The sequence below is a fragment of the Petromyzon marinus genome, chromosome 61, assembly GCF_048934315.1.
Source record: "Petromyzon marinus isolate PM22_M1 ecotype Great Lakes invasive population chromosome 61, UKy_Petmar_22M1.pri1.0, whole genome shotgun sequence".
Lineage (NCBI taxonomy): Eukaryota > Metazoa > Chordata > Hyperoartia > Petromyzontiformes > Petromyzontidae > Petromyzon > Petromyzon marinus.
The window spans coordinates 8,403,080-8,423,518 of record NC_133727.1 but is presented as its reverse complement, the minus strand read 5'-3'; the positions used below and the strand labels follow the sequence as shown (position 1 = coordinate 8,423,518).

The window sequence follows — 20,439 nt, the reverse complement described above, 5'->3', positions numbered from 1 at the left end:
TATATCTAATTCACGATATGAAAACACGCAGAGTTATAGGAGAACGGACTGTACTTTCAAAATATTCAGTCGCCTATTGAGAAGATAGAACGCCATTAGAATGAAGTTGGTTTACCCATGTATGGCTCACCCTGTGTTTTGTTTGTTGTAAGGCAGCGTTTTGTTGAACCTGGTGCTGTGTGTGTCCCGTACAAGGACCAGGCTGGCAGGGAGGACCTCCGTGCGTTGTCCATCTGCAGTGTGGATCCTCCAGGCTGCACAGACATCGACGATGCCCTACACTGCAAACCGCTCGACAATGGGAACACCGAGGTATTCATTAGGTGGTGGTAATCGTGGTCACGGTCGCGGTAATTCGTGCCTATTCCTTTCATGGTTTTGTCAATGCTAGCGGAGGTGACAAGGGGAGTTTAGTGGCACAATGATAAGTGCACTGCACATTCATCCTGTCAAGCTGGTTTAGATTACCAGTCATGGCTAACACCGGTACAGAGTGATATCTAAAAAAACTGCCCAAGTTCTCCCCTTCACCACCTGCATTGACCATCGTAACAAAGCAAGGTCAAATGACAATCGCGACCCATTACGGCATGGAGAAGCCCTCATCCTGCAGTGGATTGACAAAGGGGTGGACAATATTCCTGTTATTAAGTTTCCAAACATTGTTGCCTTAGTGCCCGTATTCTTGGTCTCTGCTCGGCTCAGGACTGACTTCAACATGGCTCGGTTCTGGCTTGATCTGCTCCGTTGCCTCCAAAGAAGCATGAGTGGCTCAGCTGTGCCTTGGCTCACGCTCAGCTCACGGAAATTCTGAGCGTGGCTGGGAGCATGCAGGGATATACGAGGAGGCACAAGGGACACAGAGGCTCAGGGCTGGAACCATGCTTAGAGGCAGCTCGGGTTTTAAGCGTTGCTTTGATGTGGCTTATTGAGAATTAGAATCAGAATATTTATACTGGAGGAATCCGATGAGCTATAAAGCTATTTTTTACATGTCCAGTAGAGGCGGGTAAGAACGTTACAACAACAAACAGTACAAAAACATAATAGTAGTGCAAAGTACAAGAAAGATAAACAAATAACCCAAACACAAACAAATACAACGAAACCATCCCCATCCTACCAGGCAAAGCCCACTGAGGTATTGATTTATTTTTTATTACTGACCTGGCCACAAATGAATAGCTCAACAAAGTGGCCCATCATTTGGACATTTATAGCAGCCAAAATAATAGAAATAATCTCAATGCATGTTGCGCGAGAGCCAAGTCTGAGCCAAGCCATGGCTAAGACCCCACTGGCCTAAGTGTCCACGTCACTGGCCGAATGCCTGGTTCACAATGAATGCACCAGGTAGTAATGGGTGTGCATTTCATTTCACATTATTGTGCTTTGGTTGGAGTGGCTATGGTGGAGGTTATGCATGCATGTGGAGTGAGCGACTTCCGACAGACGTCTAGTAGAAGGCGTCTTATTTATTAAAAGCACACAGGGCGATACACTTCGTAACGCGGCTACACCTAGGCTGTACAAACACGCAGCCCATCTCCGTCCTGCGTAGCTACGCTGGCTGGTTGACGAGCGTAGCGGCGGAGACAGAGCTGCTCTTGCAGAAGAACCAGCCACGTGGTCGAAGACGAAGAGATGACGACGGTAGCGACGCAACCAGGACCCAGACCCCACGCTAACAGCCCCGAAGTTCTGATTCGGTGCTCTTTATATCTGCCTGGAGTGGCCAAGCTCCACCTCTGGCCACGCCCCCTTTCTAGAACCTTCTAGGCCCTTCGGGATGGTTCCCGGATCTTCTCGACTGACTCCGCCGTTGACCTTTACCCCAGATACGCCCCTTCATAATAAGGCATTATGTAATGCAGCTATAACCTTAATTACCCTTACAGGCCGGCAGGTATCACCCTGTCATTACACATCCATGCATGTGAGGGTGGTGACGGTGTATTAATGTGTGTTCTAGGTTGGGGTACACATCGCCGATGTGAGCTACTTTATCCGGCCGGGGAATGCCTTGGATGAGGAGGCATCACTGCGTGGTACCACAGTTTACCTGTGTGAGAAGGTGAGATGTGGATGTCTTCTTGCCACAATATCAAGTGTTTTACGACCCGCCGATTTCATCCTTTCATTCTTAACTTTACGACATGATGTAAAATATTACGATGTAACGATCATCGCGGTACCAGTTTCCCCACAACTGTAATTGTATTTGACATTTTCACCACATTTTTTGTGTGCTTTTCAGTACTTCCCGTATGAATAACGATAACTTAAAAATGAATTAGAATAAAAAAATGTGCAACAACAATGCTAAATATCTCTCATGATGTTTTAAACAAGGTGATTTTTGTGGATTTCTTATCATATGATGTACCATGACATCATGAGCGGCAGGCTATTGGCGCAGTGGTAACACTCGTGCCTTGCAGCAAGGAGACGCTGGGTTTGATTACTCAACTCTTGTGCCTTTTTGCTTGCAGTTTTGTTTGTTCTCTACCCTGTTAGTGAATGGGTTTCCTCTGGATTCATCAGATTTCCTCTAAATAAAACCCATACAATCTTAACTGGCATTCACGAAAACATCCCCTTGCTGAACAGTCACCTGCAGGTGACTTAATCATGTGTGGGTTTGCTTGCAAACACTCGTTGAGTTGGTGCATATGTATTTGCCAGATTGTGTTTATTGACAGAGAAGTGGTTGCGTTTATGTGTTTGTGCGCCTGCAGAGGATTGATATGGTGCCAGAGTTATTGAGCTCAAACCTGTGTTCCTTGAGATCCAACGTCGACTGGTGAGATGCACCAACAACTGTTAACTCGCGAGTGCGCACATTGCAACCCATACTCAGCAGCTAACGTGCATTGTTGCCAGGTGCACATGTAATCCTATGATGCGTGGCACTGTTAAAGTGTCATTGTACAGATCCACACAAGCATGTGTACATACATAAGCAGCCAAACCAGGATGGCACAATGGTAACACGTGTCTCAGAGCAAGAATGGCCTAGGATTGATGCCCGACTTGGTTGCCTTTCCATGTAGATTTTGTATGTTCTCCCCCTATTTAGCATGGGTTGACTCCAGGTTATCAGGTTTCCCCTCATCGCTAACATAAACGTGTTATTACTACTATGATCCTTAACCAAGGAAAGCCTCACTGAATCTCATAACTTCGGTAGGGTACTGCAAAGCTTTTGCAGTCGAACAATGGTTGCTACGTATATATTCCAGTTGAGTAATTTGTAACAACCCAAACCGGTATTTGGCCAAACATCCCACTGCTGAAAGAATGACTCGACTACCAAAAACTTGGCAAGACCCTCCTGAAAAAGAGTCTCGAGACTTTGCGAGGCTTTCCTGAGTGAACACCCTGCACCACTCCAATGTCGACGACTCCGCCACTCGACGGTGAATGGCGACGATGCATGTGCTGTGCGCGTGCAGGCTGGCGTTCTCGTGCATATGGGAGATGACTCCAAAGGCTGAGATCGTGAGCACACGTTTTACCAAGAGCATCATCAATTCCAAGGTGATTTCACCCCCCCTCCCCCACAGACGTTCAGTTTTTGTAAAACTCTCGTTTGCTTTCACGTGTATTGTATCGGTGCCTTGCTATGTTAGTGCAGTTGAGGTTTCCGGATGGCTGAGAGGTCAGAGCGTTGAGCTTGCACCTCTGGGTTCACAAGTGTAGCGAGATGAACCGGGTTCACAAGTGGTAGTATGTATGTTGAACTTCTTTTGCACCGTACGTAGCCAACTGTGCTAATCGGAGGTGCGAGGTGGGACATGAAAGTAGTGAGTTGATGGTCTCTGTCCAGTCAACAATCACTGCACAAAACACAGGTTTTTTTCGGTCGATCGTGTAAATATGTAAATGTGTCATTAAACCCACCCCCACCCGACACAGCCAACTAATAATGGTTGTCACGTAAACAGAACATGCCAATTCGTCACGAGTACAGCACGCCGGTGTGTTGTACCAGTGACGAATTGGCCACGTTCTGTTTATGTGACAACCCTTACTAGTCGGCTGTGTCGGGTGGTGGCGGGTTTAACGACACATTCATGTATTTACACAATCTAACCCAAAAAACCTGTATTATGGATGATATTGGTCACGAAAGCCTACGTGTTAAACTCACTGCACAAAATACCACCAAATTACATTGCACAAAATTTGGTTAAATTCCAGCTTTGAGAATTCAAAAAATATCAATTTTGCTGTCTTTGGGTGAGCGTAACCCTCAGTAGTCATTGGGAGCCACGTAGACATCTGTTGAGTTCTGGCTTGGGCTTAGATCAGGCGTGGGGATTGTGTAATTGCGAGGACCCCATGGTTCACCCGTGGTGTGTTCATCGTATCCCCGCAGGCATCTCTGACGTACGCAGAGGCTCAGCTAATGATTGACGACGCCGGGCAGAAGGACCCGGTCACCAGCAGCTTGCGTGGCCTCAACTCCCTGGCCAAGATCCTCAAGCAGAGGCGCATTCAAAACGGGTAACTCATTGTCAAGATCCTCATCCCCTCCACTGCCTCTGGAGCGCTGAGCAGTATTAACGGGTGCACCACATTTAGTCGATCGGCAGGTCGCCTGTGGCGCGGTAAAGTGTGGTTACTCCCGTGTCTTCTAAGACATCCGGCCAGCGTGGAAGAGTAGGCTAAAATACATTGAGAGGGACTGTAAAAGGGTGTATCTCTAGAGGGGCCCCCTCTTATGGGAGCACCCTTCTTCCAGCAGTGGCTTGAGTAAGCAATTGCAAGGCTGCACCTGTAGCTTTTTTGACCCCATGATGCATGAGGCTTGGGTGAATACCATGCACAAACAAGTGTTACAGGATTCATACTCTTTGTTTTTTTTTCAGTAAAGTCACGTAGGTAAAACTATAAAATTAAATAACTAAATTAAATCACGACGTTTCGGGCGCAACACAAGCGTCCTTCTTCAGGTGGGACAACCACAGCCAGAAACAATTACTGAAGTGGGCAAAAAAGGGCTGTTGTAACAAGAGGCTATATAGGTAAGAGAGTGGGGGGGAGCAAGGGGGGAGAGATAGAGAGGGGGGGGTGTGGGGTAGGGGAAGTGGGGTGTTGCTAGAGGGATTAAAGGGGCGAGCACGGCAAAATGCCGGGGGGGGGGGGGGGAAGTGAGCGGGGCTGGGAGTGGGAGGCTGAAGAAGCTGGAGATGTGGAAATGAAGGCAACAATAAAGAAGTTAAGGTTTTACCTGGTTAATAACATCCTTCTAGATTGGAGTGTTACAGGCTGCTGCGGGGCTACATTGTGGGCAATAGAGGACAATGCAGTGACATAAATTGTTTTACTCTACTTAATGCTCCCATGTCTGTGCTCCCCCACCTTTGCCAACGCGTACTGACCACCACGGTTAAGTACGGTAAAACCACCCCACGACCCGCATGACATGGGGCGGCCCTCATCCAGCAGTGGATTGACTTAACGAGCTGTGCATGTTCAACTCAAATATCTGAGTTTGTGAAGTGTCTTATATTAAGATTCTGTGTTGTTTTGGCTGGACATGATAATCGCTCATGTCCCTTCTCCACCCGTAGGGCATTGACTCTGGCATCCCCTGAGGTCCGATTCCACATGGACAGCGAAACCCATGACCCGATCGACCTGCAGACCAAGGAACTCAAGTGAGTCTCGTCAACAAGACACCTCCCATGACTGCAATCCGACTATTGTGCAGATCTCTCTATCAGAATCAAAATATATATTTCTACTGGAAGAATCCGATGAGCTATAAAGCTCTTTTTTCACAGATGTCCAGTTGGGGCAGGTCACAACGTTACAACAACAAACAATACAAGCACACATTAGAATTGCAAAGTATTGGAAAGGTAAACAAATAACTTAAACAAATATACAAATACAACTAAACTATTTTTATCTTTTGATTTAAAGCTTTCGTGACTGCAGTAATTCATATTCTTAGTTTTTTCGGTAAAGTCACGTTGAAGAGAAACAACAAAATAACAAAATATATATAAAACAATAAAAAATTATCACGACGTTTCGACCATAACTCAAACGGTCATCATCAGGTGTGTCGGTTTGCATAAATGTATTTTTAAAACGGCACATTTATTTATTTATAAAAAACGTTGGCGTCACGCGCAGCGATTGGCAGTTTGCCCAGGACTAGTCCATCTATTTTTTTTTTTAAAGAGGAGGGGGGAGACGAAATTTTTTATAATGTATGCTGTCTGAAAGCCACTGTAAGCGTGAACAATCAATCAAGAACTGAAATGATTTATCAAATCTTTCCAATGATTGCTAAGATAGAATCCATCTTCTCGGTTGAAATTGTCTCTGTGCTTGTATATGTGGATAGCCTCATGAACGAATCTCTCATGGAAGCCAGATGGCTTACAAAGAACCTCCGTCTTGGAAAAGTCAATGGCATGTGAGCCTACTGAATTAGAACAATGATCTGCTACGGCCGAGGTGTTGGTCCTACCGTGTTTAAGGTCTGCTTTATGTTCACGAATGCGGTCCGATCCGATATATATTTTGTTATTTTGTTGTTTCTCTTCAACGTGACTTTACCGAAAAAACTAAGAATATATATTTTTATCTTACCAAGTAAAACCCTGACCACAAATGATAGCTGAACAAAGTGGCTTATCACGTAGGAAATTTATTATCAGCAAAATAATCTAAGATAAAGATTCTTGACCCTTGTGGTTGATGTGTTGTGGTGGCGGAAACTGGTGCGTGTACACAGGGAGACCAACTCGATGGTGGAGGAGTTCATGTTGCTCGCCAACATCTCCGTGGCGGAGCGCATCGTAGACGAATTCCCCGAGTGTGCGCTGCTCCGACGCCACCCGGCGCCTCCGCCTTCCAACTACGACATCTTGGTGAAGGCGGCGAAATCAAAGGTAGAGTTAGAACCCCTTTTAACGACCACTCTTGTTAACTAATCGCTTAACAACGGGCCTCCATAGAGCTCAATGTGTAGGCTTAACCGACCATTTCTCTGTTAACGACGGGCTCTTGTCGGTACAGTAAATATGAATTAATGCCACGTAGAAGGGAAACAATAAAATAATAAAAATATAAAACGATAAAATTATCACGACGTTTCGACTGCAACACAAGCAATCATCATCAGGTGTGAAAACCACAACAAGAAAATTTGAAAAAAAGTGCCAGTTATTTTTAACGTTAGCACCACGGAGAGAGATTTGACAGTTTGTTCAGATGGACGAGTCCATCTATGTTCGGAAAAGAGGAGGGGGGAGACGAAAAATAATGGATGCGTTCTGAAAGCCACCTTAAGCGTGATCAATCAATTAAGACCCGAAATGGTTTATCAAATCTCTTTCCGTGGTGCTAACGTTAAAATAACCGCCACTTTTTTCACATTTTCTTGTTGTGGTTTTCACACCTGATGATGATTGCTTGTGTTGCAGTCGAAACGTCGTGAGAATTTTATTGTTTTATATTTTTATTATTTTGTTGTTTCCCTTCTACGTGAATTTACCGAAAGAACCAAGAATATGAATCCCTGCAGTCACGAAAGCTTTAAATCAAAATGAATTAATGCATTTATTAGCAGTGTTTATTTTAATATGATGTGTTTATAATGTTAGTATATTTATGTATTAATATCCATTGTTTAAATATTATAAAGTACGTTTTTTGGGTGAACAAGGGAAACTTTCGATGCTATCGGAACGAATTAAGCTTTTAACACGTATTTCCTATACTCGCTTAATGACCAAATCCTTTAATGCTCGTGTTCGTGGAACCAATTACCGTCTTTAAGAGGGGTTCTACTGTCTCTAGATTGCTGTTAACCTTCCTTCAACATCATCCTCCTCGCAAGGAATTCAGAGGTCGCCGGGTGGCTCAAATTTTAGTTTGAGGTCTTTTGGTTTAACCGGGTGAGAACTCAAGAGACCATAATAGTCTCATTTGCAAGGGTCACCTGGGTCACTTTATGACCCAGAGATTACAGCTGGACCCTGGCTTCAAAATCCAGCAGCCGCATTGAACATACTGTGTTATCAAGTGTAGGGAGTTGAAGGACTCGGCTCGTTTCCCAGCTACTCCACAGAAATAAGCAACAAAAAACCATCACGATAAATGTAGTACTGTATTTAATTTTAGATAAATTCCAGCACTGAAATGTTGAAATATCAGGTCGACTTATTGTGATGAACATTATGCTCAAAATGGGTGGGAATGTGCTACCCCCTACTGTGAAGCAGAGGTGTCTTGAAACGATGTCAGTATTGGCCTGAGCGAGCAATTGCAGGGCTGCACCTTTTACCTTTATCTTGAGATGTAGCAGTTTAGTTTCCACTCGCCCTTAGAGGCAGAACAACTCAAAAGCTGTGACGAACCACAGACAACGCTGGAAGGCAGCCAGGCACTGTGCCAGATGTAGATTAATCCACTTGCTGTACTGCCTTCTCCTGGCAAGCCAGGTTATGGAAACCTGAATGCCCACAGGAAGTGCACTGAATAACGTTTTCTTTCCAATACACCACAACCCTTGCTGCTTCCCCAGCACTGAACTACAAGCCACGTGTGGGATAGTCACCTCACAAACGCCGGTGTGCCTGATTTTTTTGCGCAGAACATCGAGATCCAGGTGGACTCGGCTAAGGCGTTGGCCGAGTCCCTGGACCGGGCGGCGGTGCCGGGAGCGCCACCATACCTCAACACTCTGCTGCGCATCCTGGCCACGCGCTGCATGATGCAGGCCATCTACTTCTGCTCCGGCATGGAGCCCGACACCCACCACTACGGGCTCGCCACCGCCATCTACACCCACTTCACGTCGCCCATTCGACGGTGACGTGCTCTGGCGTCAGGCACACACGTGAAATCGACCTTCGCGATTATTGAGGGGACTATGTTGTTGTCTTGGTGTGGTCTGGGACTGTGCTGCCTTTCCCAAGTTTAGGAATTTATTCATTAATTGATGTACTTATGCAATGTTAATTTGTCATTACGGCACACCTCCGATTAGCACGGTTGGCTACGTACGGTGCGAATGAAGTTCAACATACAACTTGTATATCTTTTTCTATTATTTACTTTTAGTGATTTGTTTACCTTTCCTATTCTTAGCACTCCTATCATCTACCTACTGGACGTCTGTCAAAAAGAGCTTCTATTGCGAATCGAATTTCTCCTGGATAAGGTTCAGATTTTGACTTATTTTTCTAAAAGGTCCTATAAACGGGAAGTTTGGCCAATTCCTTAAATGGTTGTTTGGCTTGTGTTGGAGAAAAACTAGAGGATCCGGAGAACACCAACGCCTACAAGGAGGGTGACAGTGTTCCACGTGCAGAATCAAGAATCCATTGCCGTGTTGCAGCGGCGGCCAAAAGTGAATTGCAATTCTGCCATGGATCGCTAACGATTTTGTTGTGGATCTTAAATAAGAACACAGATATGAGCAGGCAGCAATTTGCGTTACATCTGATGACAAATAAAAAATCCTCAACAAAGAATTAAATTCATACATTAACAAAGATAATTTCCACAAGCAGATGGTGCTAGAACGTGGTATGTCCAGAGTACAGTATTCTATCACAGCGTTAAATCCATCTGAGTCATTGTTTGAGTAGCTTTCTGGTGGATCGTGAAACCCGCTGAGATCCACCAGAATGAATCGCGGTGCTTGGTGGATTAACACCGCTGCTCCGTTGGTATCTCGTGGCCATACCGCAGCCCGTATCTACTGTAAATTTAATCTTCATATTAAATAGAGGCTACAACAAATGTGAATATTGTTGTTGTTGTCTCCCTGTACCGTTACAGATACTCGGATGTGATTGTGCACCGGCTGCTGGCCGTGTGCGTGGGCGCCGACCCCACGTACCCGGCGCTCACCGACAAGCAGAAGCAGCAGCAGCTCTGCAACAACCTCAACTACCGCCACAAGATGGCGCAGTACGCCCAACGCTCGTCTGTAGCTTTCCACACGCAGGTGCGAGGCGGAAGTGTGGGCCACGTGGAGCTTGCACGGCGTGTGCTTAGGCACCTGATAATGCGTCCATTCGTCTCTTGAAAACCATTGTTAAGGTCACGAAAGCAGGCATCGTATTGTGCGTGTAGTAAGAATCAATTGTTTTCTATTCGCACGCTTACGTGTGGTGGTGCCGTGGCTGTACTGGTTGGCTACACTTGACATTGCTTTTCAGCATTCTTCTGTGTTTGCTGAAAAACCTAGTCACTTGGCACATTTGCCCATGATGTGACAACTTTATTTGATTGGCTCTGTCAGGTGATGGAGGATTATAGTCAATACAATTGACATTGTACCTTCACGATTGAACTCAAAATAATCCCCATGACATGATGCCAATAGCACAACTGGAATAAATTAGCGGGGGGATGCAGAAAAATACCTTAAATTTTGTTAAATAATTATGGGCTTGGTAAGTGATGCGCGTGTGTCTGCTCTTGGCCACGTAGCGGTGATTAACGGCTGTTGTTGTTGTGGTCTCAGTTGTTCTTCAAGAGCAAGGGAGTGGTGAGCGAAGAGGGCTTCGTGCTGTTTGTGCGCAAGAACACCGTGGTGGTGCTCATTCCCAAGTACAGCTTGGAGGGGACGGTTTTCTTTGACTCCAAAGATCTCAAGCTCAACGTTACCTTCGACGAGGAGGTAGGGCATGTGTTCACTTAACCGGGAGGCATTGGCATTTCCCGAACGGCTGAATTCTGCATTTAAACCCAGGACTGGCTTAATGCACTGGGACCCAAGCCCCCTGACCATCTCTCTACGATTAGGTTTCTATCAGACACACAGACACTTGGTTTAAGGTGGAAGAACGCAGTGAGATACGAAGCTCCGTTTTTTTGCCATTTGGCAGTGTGGACTATTACAGAGGAAGTTACACCGGTGGATACATTAGAGCCGGATGGCTCACAGGGCTATACCAAAATAAACTGAAACTGAATTAAATGATGTAAATGCGTTTCAAATATAAAACGGTCACAATTAAATATGCTTTGGAAATAACTGCCATGACGGAGCCCGTATTGTCACGGAGAGGACATCACATTAAAAATACAGTAAAATCCCTCAGATCCGGAAGAATTAGAGAGAAAATCTAATGCTTTCTGTAAACAATGAGAAACTCGAAGGGCAGAATAGTATTTGTAGAAAAAAAAACAAATGAGGGAAATAGTTGATGCAAAAAGTGATCTCTAGATGGCAAAAAGCACATTTGTGACCAGTGGATCCGGTCCTTTCCAGCATGCCTTGCATGCCGCATTACATTGTCACTCTGCGTGGATAATGCACACAGCCTAATTTGGACCAGAAGCTCAAAAGGGTCAACATTTGCAGCCATATTTTAGGTATGTTCTTAACTGCAATTGTACACTCCATATAACCTAAGGGGGGTTGCATCTACTCCTTAATGATGGCCAAATAAGGCTTTAAAATTCCTTGGCTGGCCCGCACATCACGATCCCTCGGTTGGTTTGGTCATTGCAGCCATCGGCTTCTCATGCCTGGTTTTCAGCTCGCGGTGAGGTGGCCCAAGCGGTATTGCATTCGCTGTGTGTTGTGGAGGTTTGCGTTTCAAACTCGGTGGCCACTCCGGTTAATACTGTGGTGTGTATTAAGCGTAAAATATTTACAGGCCATCCGCTTTAACAGTGGACGTTAAAAGATCCTGTAACGTTATTCGTGTGCCAGCATCATGGTCCAAGGTTGGAAAATTACATGCAAATTACTTATTTGGGGAGCACATATCAATCGTTCGCCTCCTTTTACAAAAACGTAGCAGTGACCTTGAATGCAAACGTTTTGAGAATCAGTGAGGCTTTTCTGAGTGACCCATGTAATAGTATGAATAATAACGTTGGGTTTACGTCAATCCGTGCTTGTGTGCAGGGCACTTGGCAGAGAGCAGTCAGCGGTAGTGTAGTGGTTAGCGCTCTGCGCTACGATCCCGGCGACTTGGGTTCGATTCCTTCGCACAGTCAACACCAGTGATGATTATCTGAACCGGTCCTGGGCCTCCCCTAGGTTGACTCGGAACTCAATTGAATGCCTGGTGCGGTGTGTAAACATCGCCACTGGGGAGACAAAGGCGGCGGGCATGGCGCTGGCGACCCACCCCCTTGTGTGCCGTGCCGGCCTTCATCTGTGCTCCTCGCCAACAGCACTTGCCCCAACAGTCTGTTAAGGCTACATTGGAGATATGTCTTTGTGTTTTGTGTAGGGCCCCACGCTGTGCGTGGAGGGCATCGCGCTGAACATGTTCGACCGCGTGTGCGTGCGCGTGTCGCTGGATTCGTCCAACCTGCAGCACCAGCGGATCCGCATGCACCTCGTCCGCCCGGAGGTACTCACCGTGCGGCGCGACGCGCAACCTCGGAATACCACCGATTTGTATTGTGACCATGCTGCTGTTGCTGCTTGCTGAGCCAGCAGTAGTGCACAAAAAACAAACGCTCGCCGCATCGGAACGTCAGCGGGCCGAAAATTAATGACACAAGCCACAGCATAGCGCTTGATGCCATGCAACCCAAACTGTGGGACCGTATAGTAAACCCATAGAGACACAGAGATACATAGGAGATACAGAGAGACCCAGTATTATTCCTAGAGATTCATAGAGACTCATACAGATACATAGCAGTGCATTAAAAACAAGCTACTGTACAATTGTGGCCATGCAACCCAAACTATGGACCACATTTTACACCACTGTAGTCTGCGCTCCTTCAATGGAGGGGGTGGCAAGATGACACAAACTCTCTCCTGAGGCTCTCCCGTGGCTCTCAGACCCATCCATTGGCATTTAGCCCCTGAACGTAATACCCTTATAACACAGGAATAAAATATAAACTCCGGTCTTGGATGGAAAAAATATATGTTATAGCTAGCATTTTGAGCTGCAATCTGTTGTCCTATACCTCCTGTAACTGGCAAATTGGATATAACGTGATGATGAATGTATGAAGGAACGCATTTTTTGTGTAACGCGGATCCGAACTGGATATAACTCGGTTGAATGAATGGAACTACGTCACGCGAGTAGGAATAAGCAGTTGTAACGGCTACCTCGGCGTAGCATCATACAAGGCGGGATGCTGCTGGATGCTTCTAGATGCTACCCACGTTCCTTAGTCTTTGTTCAGCCTGTGTTACGCATCTCACGCGTTATTGCGGACTGCGCTTTACCCCATATAATATATATTATTTATTATATCACGATTTCTCCAAAACGCGGTGTTCTTGAGGTACGCAACTACCGGATTATAGAACAGACTGTATATCCAAAGACTATGGGACACTATCCCTACCTATATCAGTTGTGACTGTCCGTGTGTTTAAATCCAGCTTGAAAACGTCGTTATTAATTGGCTTTTCCTGGATTCTGATTGGTTATTACTGTGAGGGGAATCATTATGATTAGCTTTTATTGCATTTTGCATGCTGTGTAAAGTGTCAGTATCACTGTCATTATTGTTATTATCGGCTTTTACTTTATTTCTATTGGCTTGTATCTATACTTGAGTAGTTTTTTAATGTCCAGTGCTTTTTTGAGATATTTCGATATGCAAGGTGCTGTATAAAATAGATTTTTATTATGGCCCTAGTTCATTGCACAAGAAGGGCCATTATCTGAAACGTGACCTATTTAAATGATCGTTAGGGGCAGTTGTTGATGAATGCGAGTTCTCAAGATACCAAGCTAAGTCAGGGTGTGGGAGCCTTGGTAGATATCAGATTTCTCAACAAAACTCCATGAGTCTGTTCTGCATGGGTTTCCTCCGGGTTCTCTGGTTTCCTCCCATATCTAAAAACAAGCATGCATTGAAACTGGTATTAAGGTAGTTTACGTATCGCCATGGGCAGCAGGGTGGCACATTGGTAAACCCTTGCGTCTTGCAGCAAGAAAACTGGGTTTGATTCCCAACTAGAGTGTTACTGTGTGGAGTTGTCATCTTCTCTCCCCCTGTTCCTCAAAAGTCTTCAGTCTTGGCGAAGTTTTTCAGTGTTAATAAGTGTAATAATAACGTATCACTTGTGTTGGAAATACTCGCATGTGTGTGTGTGTGAGAGCATTGGTGTAGTGGTTAGCACGCTGCGCTATGAACCCGGCAACCAAATTCCCACTCACCACCAACACCAGTGAGGATTATCTGAACTGCTGTTTTGCCTACCCAAGGTCAACTCTTTCTTAAATGAGTACCTGGTGCAGTGTGTAAACATCAGCACTGGGGAGAGGTGTTGGCCACTTACCCCCTCGTGGGCCATGCCACCTAACAGCAGCACAGTCTGGTAAAGGCTTATTTGGTGACTATCTTTGTTGTACGTTTGTGCCATTTGTGTGTCCGCTGTCACAGATTCCAGGCTACAACCCTGCGGAGTCCACCCCATGGGGCTCGCCTTCTCCCCGGCCTAAGAAACCCAGACAGCACTAGTGTATCGTGGATGCGGTGTCAACAAGATGTCGGAGGAGGTGCATGAGTGGGCACACACTCTGGGTTTTACATCTGCAGAGTTAATTAAGTGTACATTGTGCTCGCAAGCAGAGGGAAAAAAAAGCAGTGGCGGTTATGAGAAATGCTACCCTGAAGTAACAGACGGTTTGCACTCTGAACTTGCAATCCAGAGGTCACCGGTTCTTCGTTCTCCTGTCGTAGCGGTTCAAATGGTAGCGCAATTTTTTATTTATTTAGAATTTTTACCTTGCCAACCAGTACAATCAGCCAATTAAGGTGTATACGCATCAAGATGTATGAAAGGTTTAGGATATCTTATGCCCCCCTTTTTTGCCAGCCAAGACACTGACCCCCTTGTGATGAAGGTGATTTCACAAAAATATTGGTTACTGAATCGGTGGTGTTTATTGACTAACGCAGCAGTGTCCAACCCACAAAGCACTGTGATCCATTCTGGTATATCTCAACATGTTCCGTGATCTACCAGCAATATTTGACCAAAAGTTACCCGGATGGATTTGACCGACTAATAGAACACTGTAGACATGCCAAGTGCTAGTGCGATCTATTGGTTTAAAATATATATTATTAATCTATTAATTCTCTGTCGGGGATTTTGTTTTGCCATCTGCTATAACAAGAATTGCTTTATATTAGAGGTGTTTATTCCTATTTGTCCCGAGATCCACAATCAAAATCTTTTGCGATCATCCACCCATGGATCGCGATTCACATATCGGCGACCACTGATCTAACAGTTGAAAACCAGTTTAACATGTAGGCTTTCGCGACCAATATCCATAACACAGGTTTTTTGGGTTAGATCGCGTAATAAATATTTAAATGTGTCGGTAAACCCGCCACCACCCGACACAGCCAATTCGAAAGGTTTGTCACGTTAACAGAACGTGCCAATTCGTTACTAGTAACATCACACCGGTGTCTTGGAGAGCAAAGCCACAACATTTACAATCTGAGTACAATGTTTCACCAGTAATTACAACCAGCTTCATCAGGCGACAGCCAGATTCGTGGAGAATCCTCGTTCCTTAATGCGCATGCATAATGTGTGTTGATTAACAATGAATGCATAGTCATATGCATTCATTGATTCCCCTCCCAATTCGCGAAAGAAGTGCTCACAAGTGATGGCTGTCGCCTGATGAAGCTAGTTAGTGCTGGCGAAATGTTGTACTTAGATTGTAAATGGTGTGGCTTTGCTCTCCAACACACTGGTGGACTGTACTAGTAACGAATTGACATGTTCTGTTTACGTGACAAACCTTACTAATTGGCTGTCGGGTGGTGGTGGGTTTAACAACACATTTATATATTTAAACGATCTAACCCATAAAACGTGTATTATAGTTGAAAACCTACAATTGTGCCAGGTTTGGCCTGTCGGAGTGGGCCATTAGGGTGGCCACTCGGAGGGCAAAGCTCTGGGGAATCCGAGCAAGAGCTTCGAAGTATGATTGTGCACGGTGACACCCGCAGGGGTCTCGTGATGGATGGCAAATGGAAGATTTTTTTTTATTGCGAGAGGATTCCCTGCAAGGGATGTTAGGTTACTTATTCTTGTAAGGATGCCATTTACTGTATGAAGGGGCATCGGTCAGCTGCATAGAACAGAGTATAAAATTCCCCGAGCTGTTGCTGTTTAAATCGTCGGTTTAACGGAGAATTTCACCTGAGGTTTTTTTACACAGCTGCCCCACCCCTCATCGGACTCTGTGCAATCACACAAGGAATGTTTTTTGGAAAAAATGTCGGTGTCAGAAAATTTTAAGGTTTAATCGTTTACAAATGCGCATTTCGTTACAACTTCTCTTGTCCTTTAGACGTGCAAAGATAATTTCTGACAAAATATGGACACGTTTTCAAATTGTTTCGTAAATGGTCGTAACTTTGGTCACGTATATACAGTACTTGGGCAATAATTCTGAGCTCCTGGAGTAATGGTAAAGATTTAAGCGAGTTGATGTCTTTGCGACTTTGTGTAAATGTGTTTAACATTTTTTAGCTGAAGCGTATATTTACAAGCATGTACACATGAGTTATACGCGTTTATATACAAAATTAAACCGATTTATTTTCCATGCATCTTCTGTTATTTTGGTTACTTTAAGTTACGTTTTCCACTGCTGGATGAACATCTCGCCACGTGATGTTGGATGTCAGGTTTAGTTTGACCATACTTCACCATGCTGGTCACTGTTGGATGATAATAATGTCCACTTGCAATGCACCACCGCGCAGTATTCACTCGCCTTCGAATCGAGTCCTGCACCGCCGTTTCACATGCAAATTTGATTCTCAATCCCTGGGCCAACTTGCTCCTGATTAGCATGCGATTTGCCACATTTCGATCTCGGAGGTGATTAAATGCGCCGGCTTCCAGGCTTGTTGAGCCGCTCGGAGCCCAATTAACGAAAGTTGTTGCCAAAGCAAAAGCGTGAGCTCGAATGTTTGTCCGTGTTCTTTTCAAACCACCAGTCGAACGCCGGCCTCTGCCCACTCCGACCGTGCGGAGGCCCTGGCCGTCGGGGAGGCCCTCATGGTGCCTCACGGCAAACGTGGGGCCCGGGTGGGCGCGTCGACGGTTGATCGCGTACAGGCGGTGCAACTCCCACAAATGAAACATCACACCTTGCTGATCTCGTGTCCAGGAGCATAAACGATCATCACGCAAACTCCGGTCATCCTCGCAGCAGCAGCTCTTGGCCATCGAACAAAGACGATCACCGCTTCCTTCCGATATTAGAAGCCAGGAGCTATGAACGACTCGGAGGTTCGAGCAACCACAGCCGAGTGGGAAGGCAGCAGCAGCCCAGGCGGTGAGCCAGCTCCAAATCCCCCAAGCACTGAAGTTCTCGATTTAGTACATTGAAAAACACGACGGTAAGTGAAACAACGTACATCGAAACCAATTTTGCCATTCACTTGAGGGGCCGTCCATAAATGACGTCACGCAATTTTTGACCTCTCGTCACTCGGCGTCACAAAAAGTCAGACCCCCCCCTCAAATATGATGTCACAAAGCTCTGCCCCCCCCCCCCCCCAAAACCATATTTTCAAAATAAAAGATGCTTCAACTATTGTCATTGTAGTGCGTGGCGCTGCACTGATGTTGTAGGAGTGTTATGACAATTAGTGTTATAACAATTCTATACTTAAAGTTGCGCATTTTGATGTGACGTCACATTTCTCAAACCCCCCCCCTCCCCCTCGTCACACATCGTCACAAATGTCTGACCCCCCCCCCCCCCCCAAGGTGCATGACCGCGTTACCGTGTTCATTCTGTGGTGAAGGGATGAGGAAAAGGAAGAGGGAAAAGCATCCAGCGTCGCCGCACGCAGGCAACGTGTTTATCACACAGTGGTCAAAATATAAAAATACACATATATGTAGTGGGTTCCACGGGGACTGGAGACGTCTTTAGAGGCAACACGGTTTATTTGTAACTATGAACAGAACTCCCCTTAACTCCCACTATCTAGGGAGGTACAGCCTCCGGGCTAGCGTGCCCTCGCACTGATCAAACCTGGCTCTCAGCCCTCTGGCTATCTGTGCCCTAGGGGAGGCTAACTGACCCGACCCAGCCAAGGTACGGGTCCTGACCACTGGTCCAAGCTCGGCCCGGTCCTTACAAGGACGTCGGGCTCGAGGTCCCAGGGTCCCAGCTAGGGAGGCTACTCTGACCCGACCCAGCCAAGGTACGGGTCCTGACCACTGGTCCGAGCTCGGCCCGGTCCTTACAAGGACGTCGGGCTCGAGGTCCCAGGGTCCTAGCTAGGGAGGCTACTCTGACCCGACCCAGCCAAGGTGCGGGTCCTGACCACTGGTCCGCGCTCGGCCCCGACCCTTATAAGGATGTCGGGTCCCAGGGTCCTAGCTAGGCTGGTCTTCTGTTCTTCGTCTTCGGAGCTCTGCCCCGAGCTGTCCAAGAGGTGCCCCTTTAATACACCTCTCGGGGGCTCTCCGCCCCCGGTACCGCTCCCTCTCTAGAACCTTCCAGGGGGCTCTGGAAGAACCCCCCAACCCCTCACCTGGGGCCTGGCTCTCTCTGTCCTTCCCCAGCTCAGGGTGGCACCCCCTATAGGACTGTGCCCGCAACTGCAGGTAAGTATACCGACGGTATAGGATGTGCATTTATTACGCTACATCTATGCGGAGGTAGAGAGGAGTGCAGCTGCTAGGCTGAATCATATGAATAAACAATCAAATCTAGAAATATCCTTTATGTACCCAGGAGAGCCACATTGAGTCTCGAGACTCATTATTAGCTCCGAGCTGCATTAAGATGTTTGGACAATTTCAAGCATCAGGGTTCGGCACGTAGGAGGAAACCGGAGAAACGCGCAAATGTTGTGAAGCTGGCTTGGTGGTAGAAGTCAGTCCAGAACATTTGGCCCCACACCTATCACTGTAACGAATCAGTGTTCTACGGGGGCATTCTAAGCGAGGACTGATTGTATTAAAATCTACTTTGATCTACGAATCGTAATGTATCAATAATGTTAACGTGTAACATGCCCCACGGTTTTTTTTTATCTGGAAGGAGAGAACAACGGATGATCTGTGTGCTGATGATGTTGATGATGATCTCGTAATGGCTGTTCACTTCGAGGAGTGGGAGAGTCTGATGGTGAACCTGGATCGTGCCAATAAGAGGTAGGGCCTTACCATTCGCCCTACCAAATAAATCAAAGCAGTACCTGCCTTGATATTTTGTATGTCTTCAAGGACTCCACCCCCTCAACTCCGCATGATAGGTAGTTATGGAAAGAGTGGAGGTATTCCCATATCTGGGCAGTTGTTTATGACCAGCTCTGATTTCAGAGCGGAGGTCTTACTCTGAATTAGTTCAGTGGCATATCCTTTTTTTCAGCTGCATAGCGCTGTATAAAAGTTACATGGCCTATCACTTCATACAAAGCTCTGGTTCTTTTCTGCCAAACTTGTCCTCTCCCTCCCAGCTATAACCTCCCGAAAGCAACATGTGACCTTTGTTTTGGCGTGACAAACACCATTGAAAGCAAAATACCGAAAGTGTAATGACTACACGTAATGCAAGAATCTCAGTTGTATTTCTCAACGGGTATTGAATATGAAGTCCCAGGAGTGGTGAAGGTGCATCAGCCTGCAGACCCACAGGTGGCAGCGGTGGATTGGCCTGCAGACGTTGGGGTGGTGGTGGATTGGCCTGCAGACGTTGGGGTGGTGGTGGATTGGCCTGCAGACGCTGGGGTGGCGGCGGTAGATCGGCCTGCAGACGCAGGGGTGTCGGTGGTGGATCGGCCTACAGACCGAGGGGTGTCGGTGGTGGATCGGCCTGCAGATGTAGGGGTAGCGGTGGTGGATCTTCCAGCAGTAGCCGACCAGTGAAGTTCTCGAATAAATTTACGCAATTTGCCGAACCTGGTGGCTTTGGCACAGGCGGTGGTGGATCTCCCAGCAAAAGCTGGGGAGGCAGTGGTGCATCTGCCAGCATAAGCTATAAGGAGTCATGTTTGCATTGACCACAATACCTGCGGTCGGAATGCAAACAAAAAACATAACTTTGATAATGTATGCACTGTCCTTGAAATTGATTGGTCCACACCCAAAACAGCTTTCCTTAGGGCCTAGTCTCACATGGTGTTGGACCAGATGACGCCAAAAAGCTGTTGTACAGTAGCTTCCACACAGTTCTTGAGAGAATGGGACCATGAATCCAATGGCAAGGAGACCAGTACGATTGGCGATATCGTTCTGCTGCAGTCTTGGTCCGCCTTCACAGCTGTTGAGATGTTCTTCCTCCTGCTCTGCCGTTGAGGACGTGTTAACCCATGGCTGGTGGCAGACATGCTTATTATAATGGCGGCCTATACTCGCCATGTGGCAGCATCGTTAAAGGGTATATGTTGCTTTTCAAGAGGAAAACCATTGGCATTTTCAGTCCTAACCATACCCTGGTGGTGCTGTCACTGCTT

At 46.3% G+C, this 20,439-nt stretch overlaps 1 protein-coding gene across 1 annotated transcript; it reads left to right on the top strand.

Annotated features, from left to right (window-relative positions):
• The first annotated feature begins 6,735 nt into the window (after positions 1-6,735).
• Positions 6,736-16,564, top strand: LOC142906073 (exosome complex exonuclease RRP44-like). The gene is made up of 6 exons (XM_076053513.1): positions 6,736-6,914; positions 8,621-8,838; positions 9,814-9,982; positions 10,505-10,660; positions 12,231-12,353; positions 14,365-16,564. The coding sequence occupies exons 1-6, from the start codon at positions 6,771-6,773 to the stop codon at positions 14,440-14,442; spliced, it is 888 nt and encodes a 295-aa protein (XP_075909628.1). The 5' UTR covers positions 6,736-6,770; the 3' UTR covers positions 14,443-16,564.
• The last annotated feature ends 3,875 nt before the right edge of the window (positions 16,565-20,439 follow it).

What these genes read in the sequence shown, in the direction of transcription:
- LOC142906073 (XM_076053513.1), top strand. Translation starts at nt 6,771, where the DNA reads ATGGTGGAGGAGTTCATGTTGCTCGCCAACATCTCCGTGGCGGAGCGC. An exon ending in ACGTTACCTTCGACGAGGAG is followed by an intron (nt 10,661 to 12,230) that starts GTAGGGCATGTG and finishes TGTTTTGTGTAG; the next exon opens with GGCCCCACGCTGTGCGTGGA. An exon ending in TGCACCTCGTCCGCCCGGAG is followed by an intron (nt 12,354 to 14,364) that starts GTACTCACCGTG and finishes CCGCTGTCACAG; the next exon opens with ATTCCAGGCTACAACCCTGC.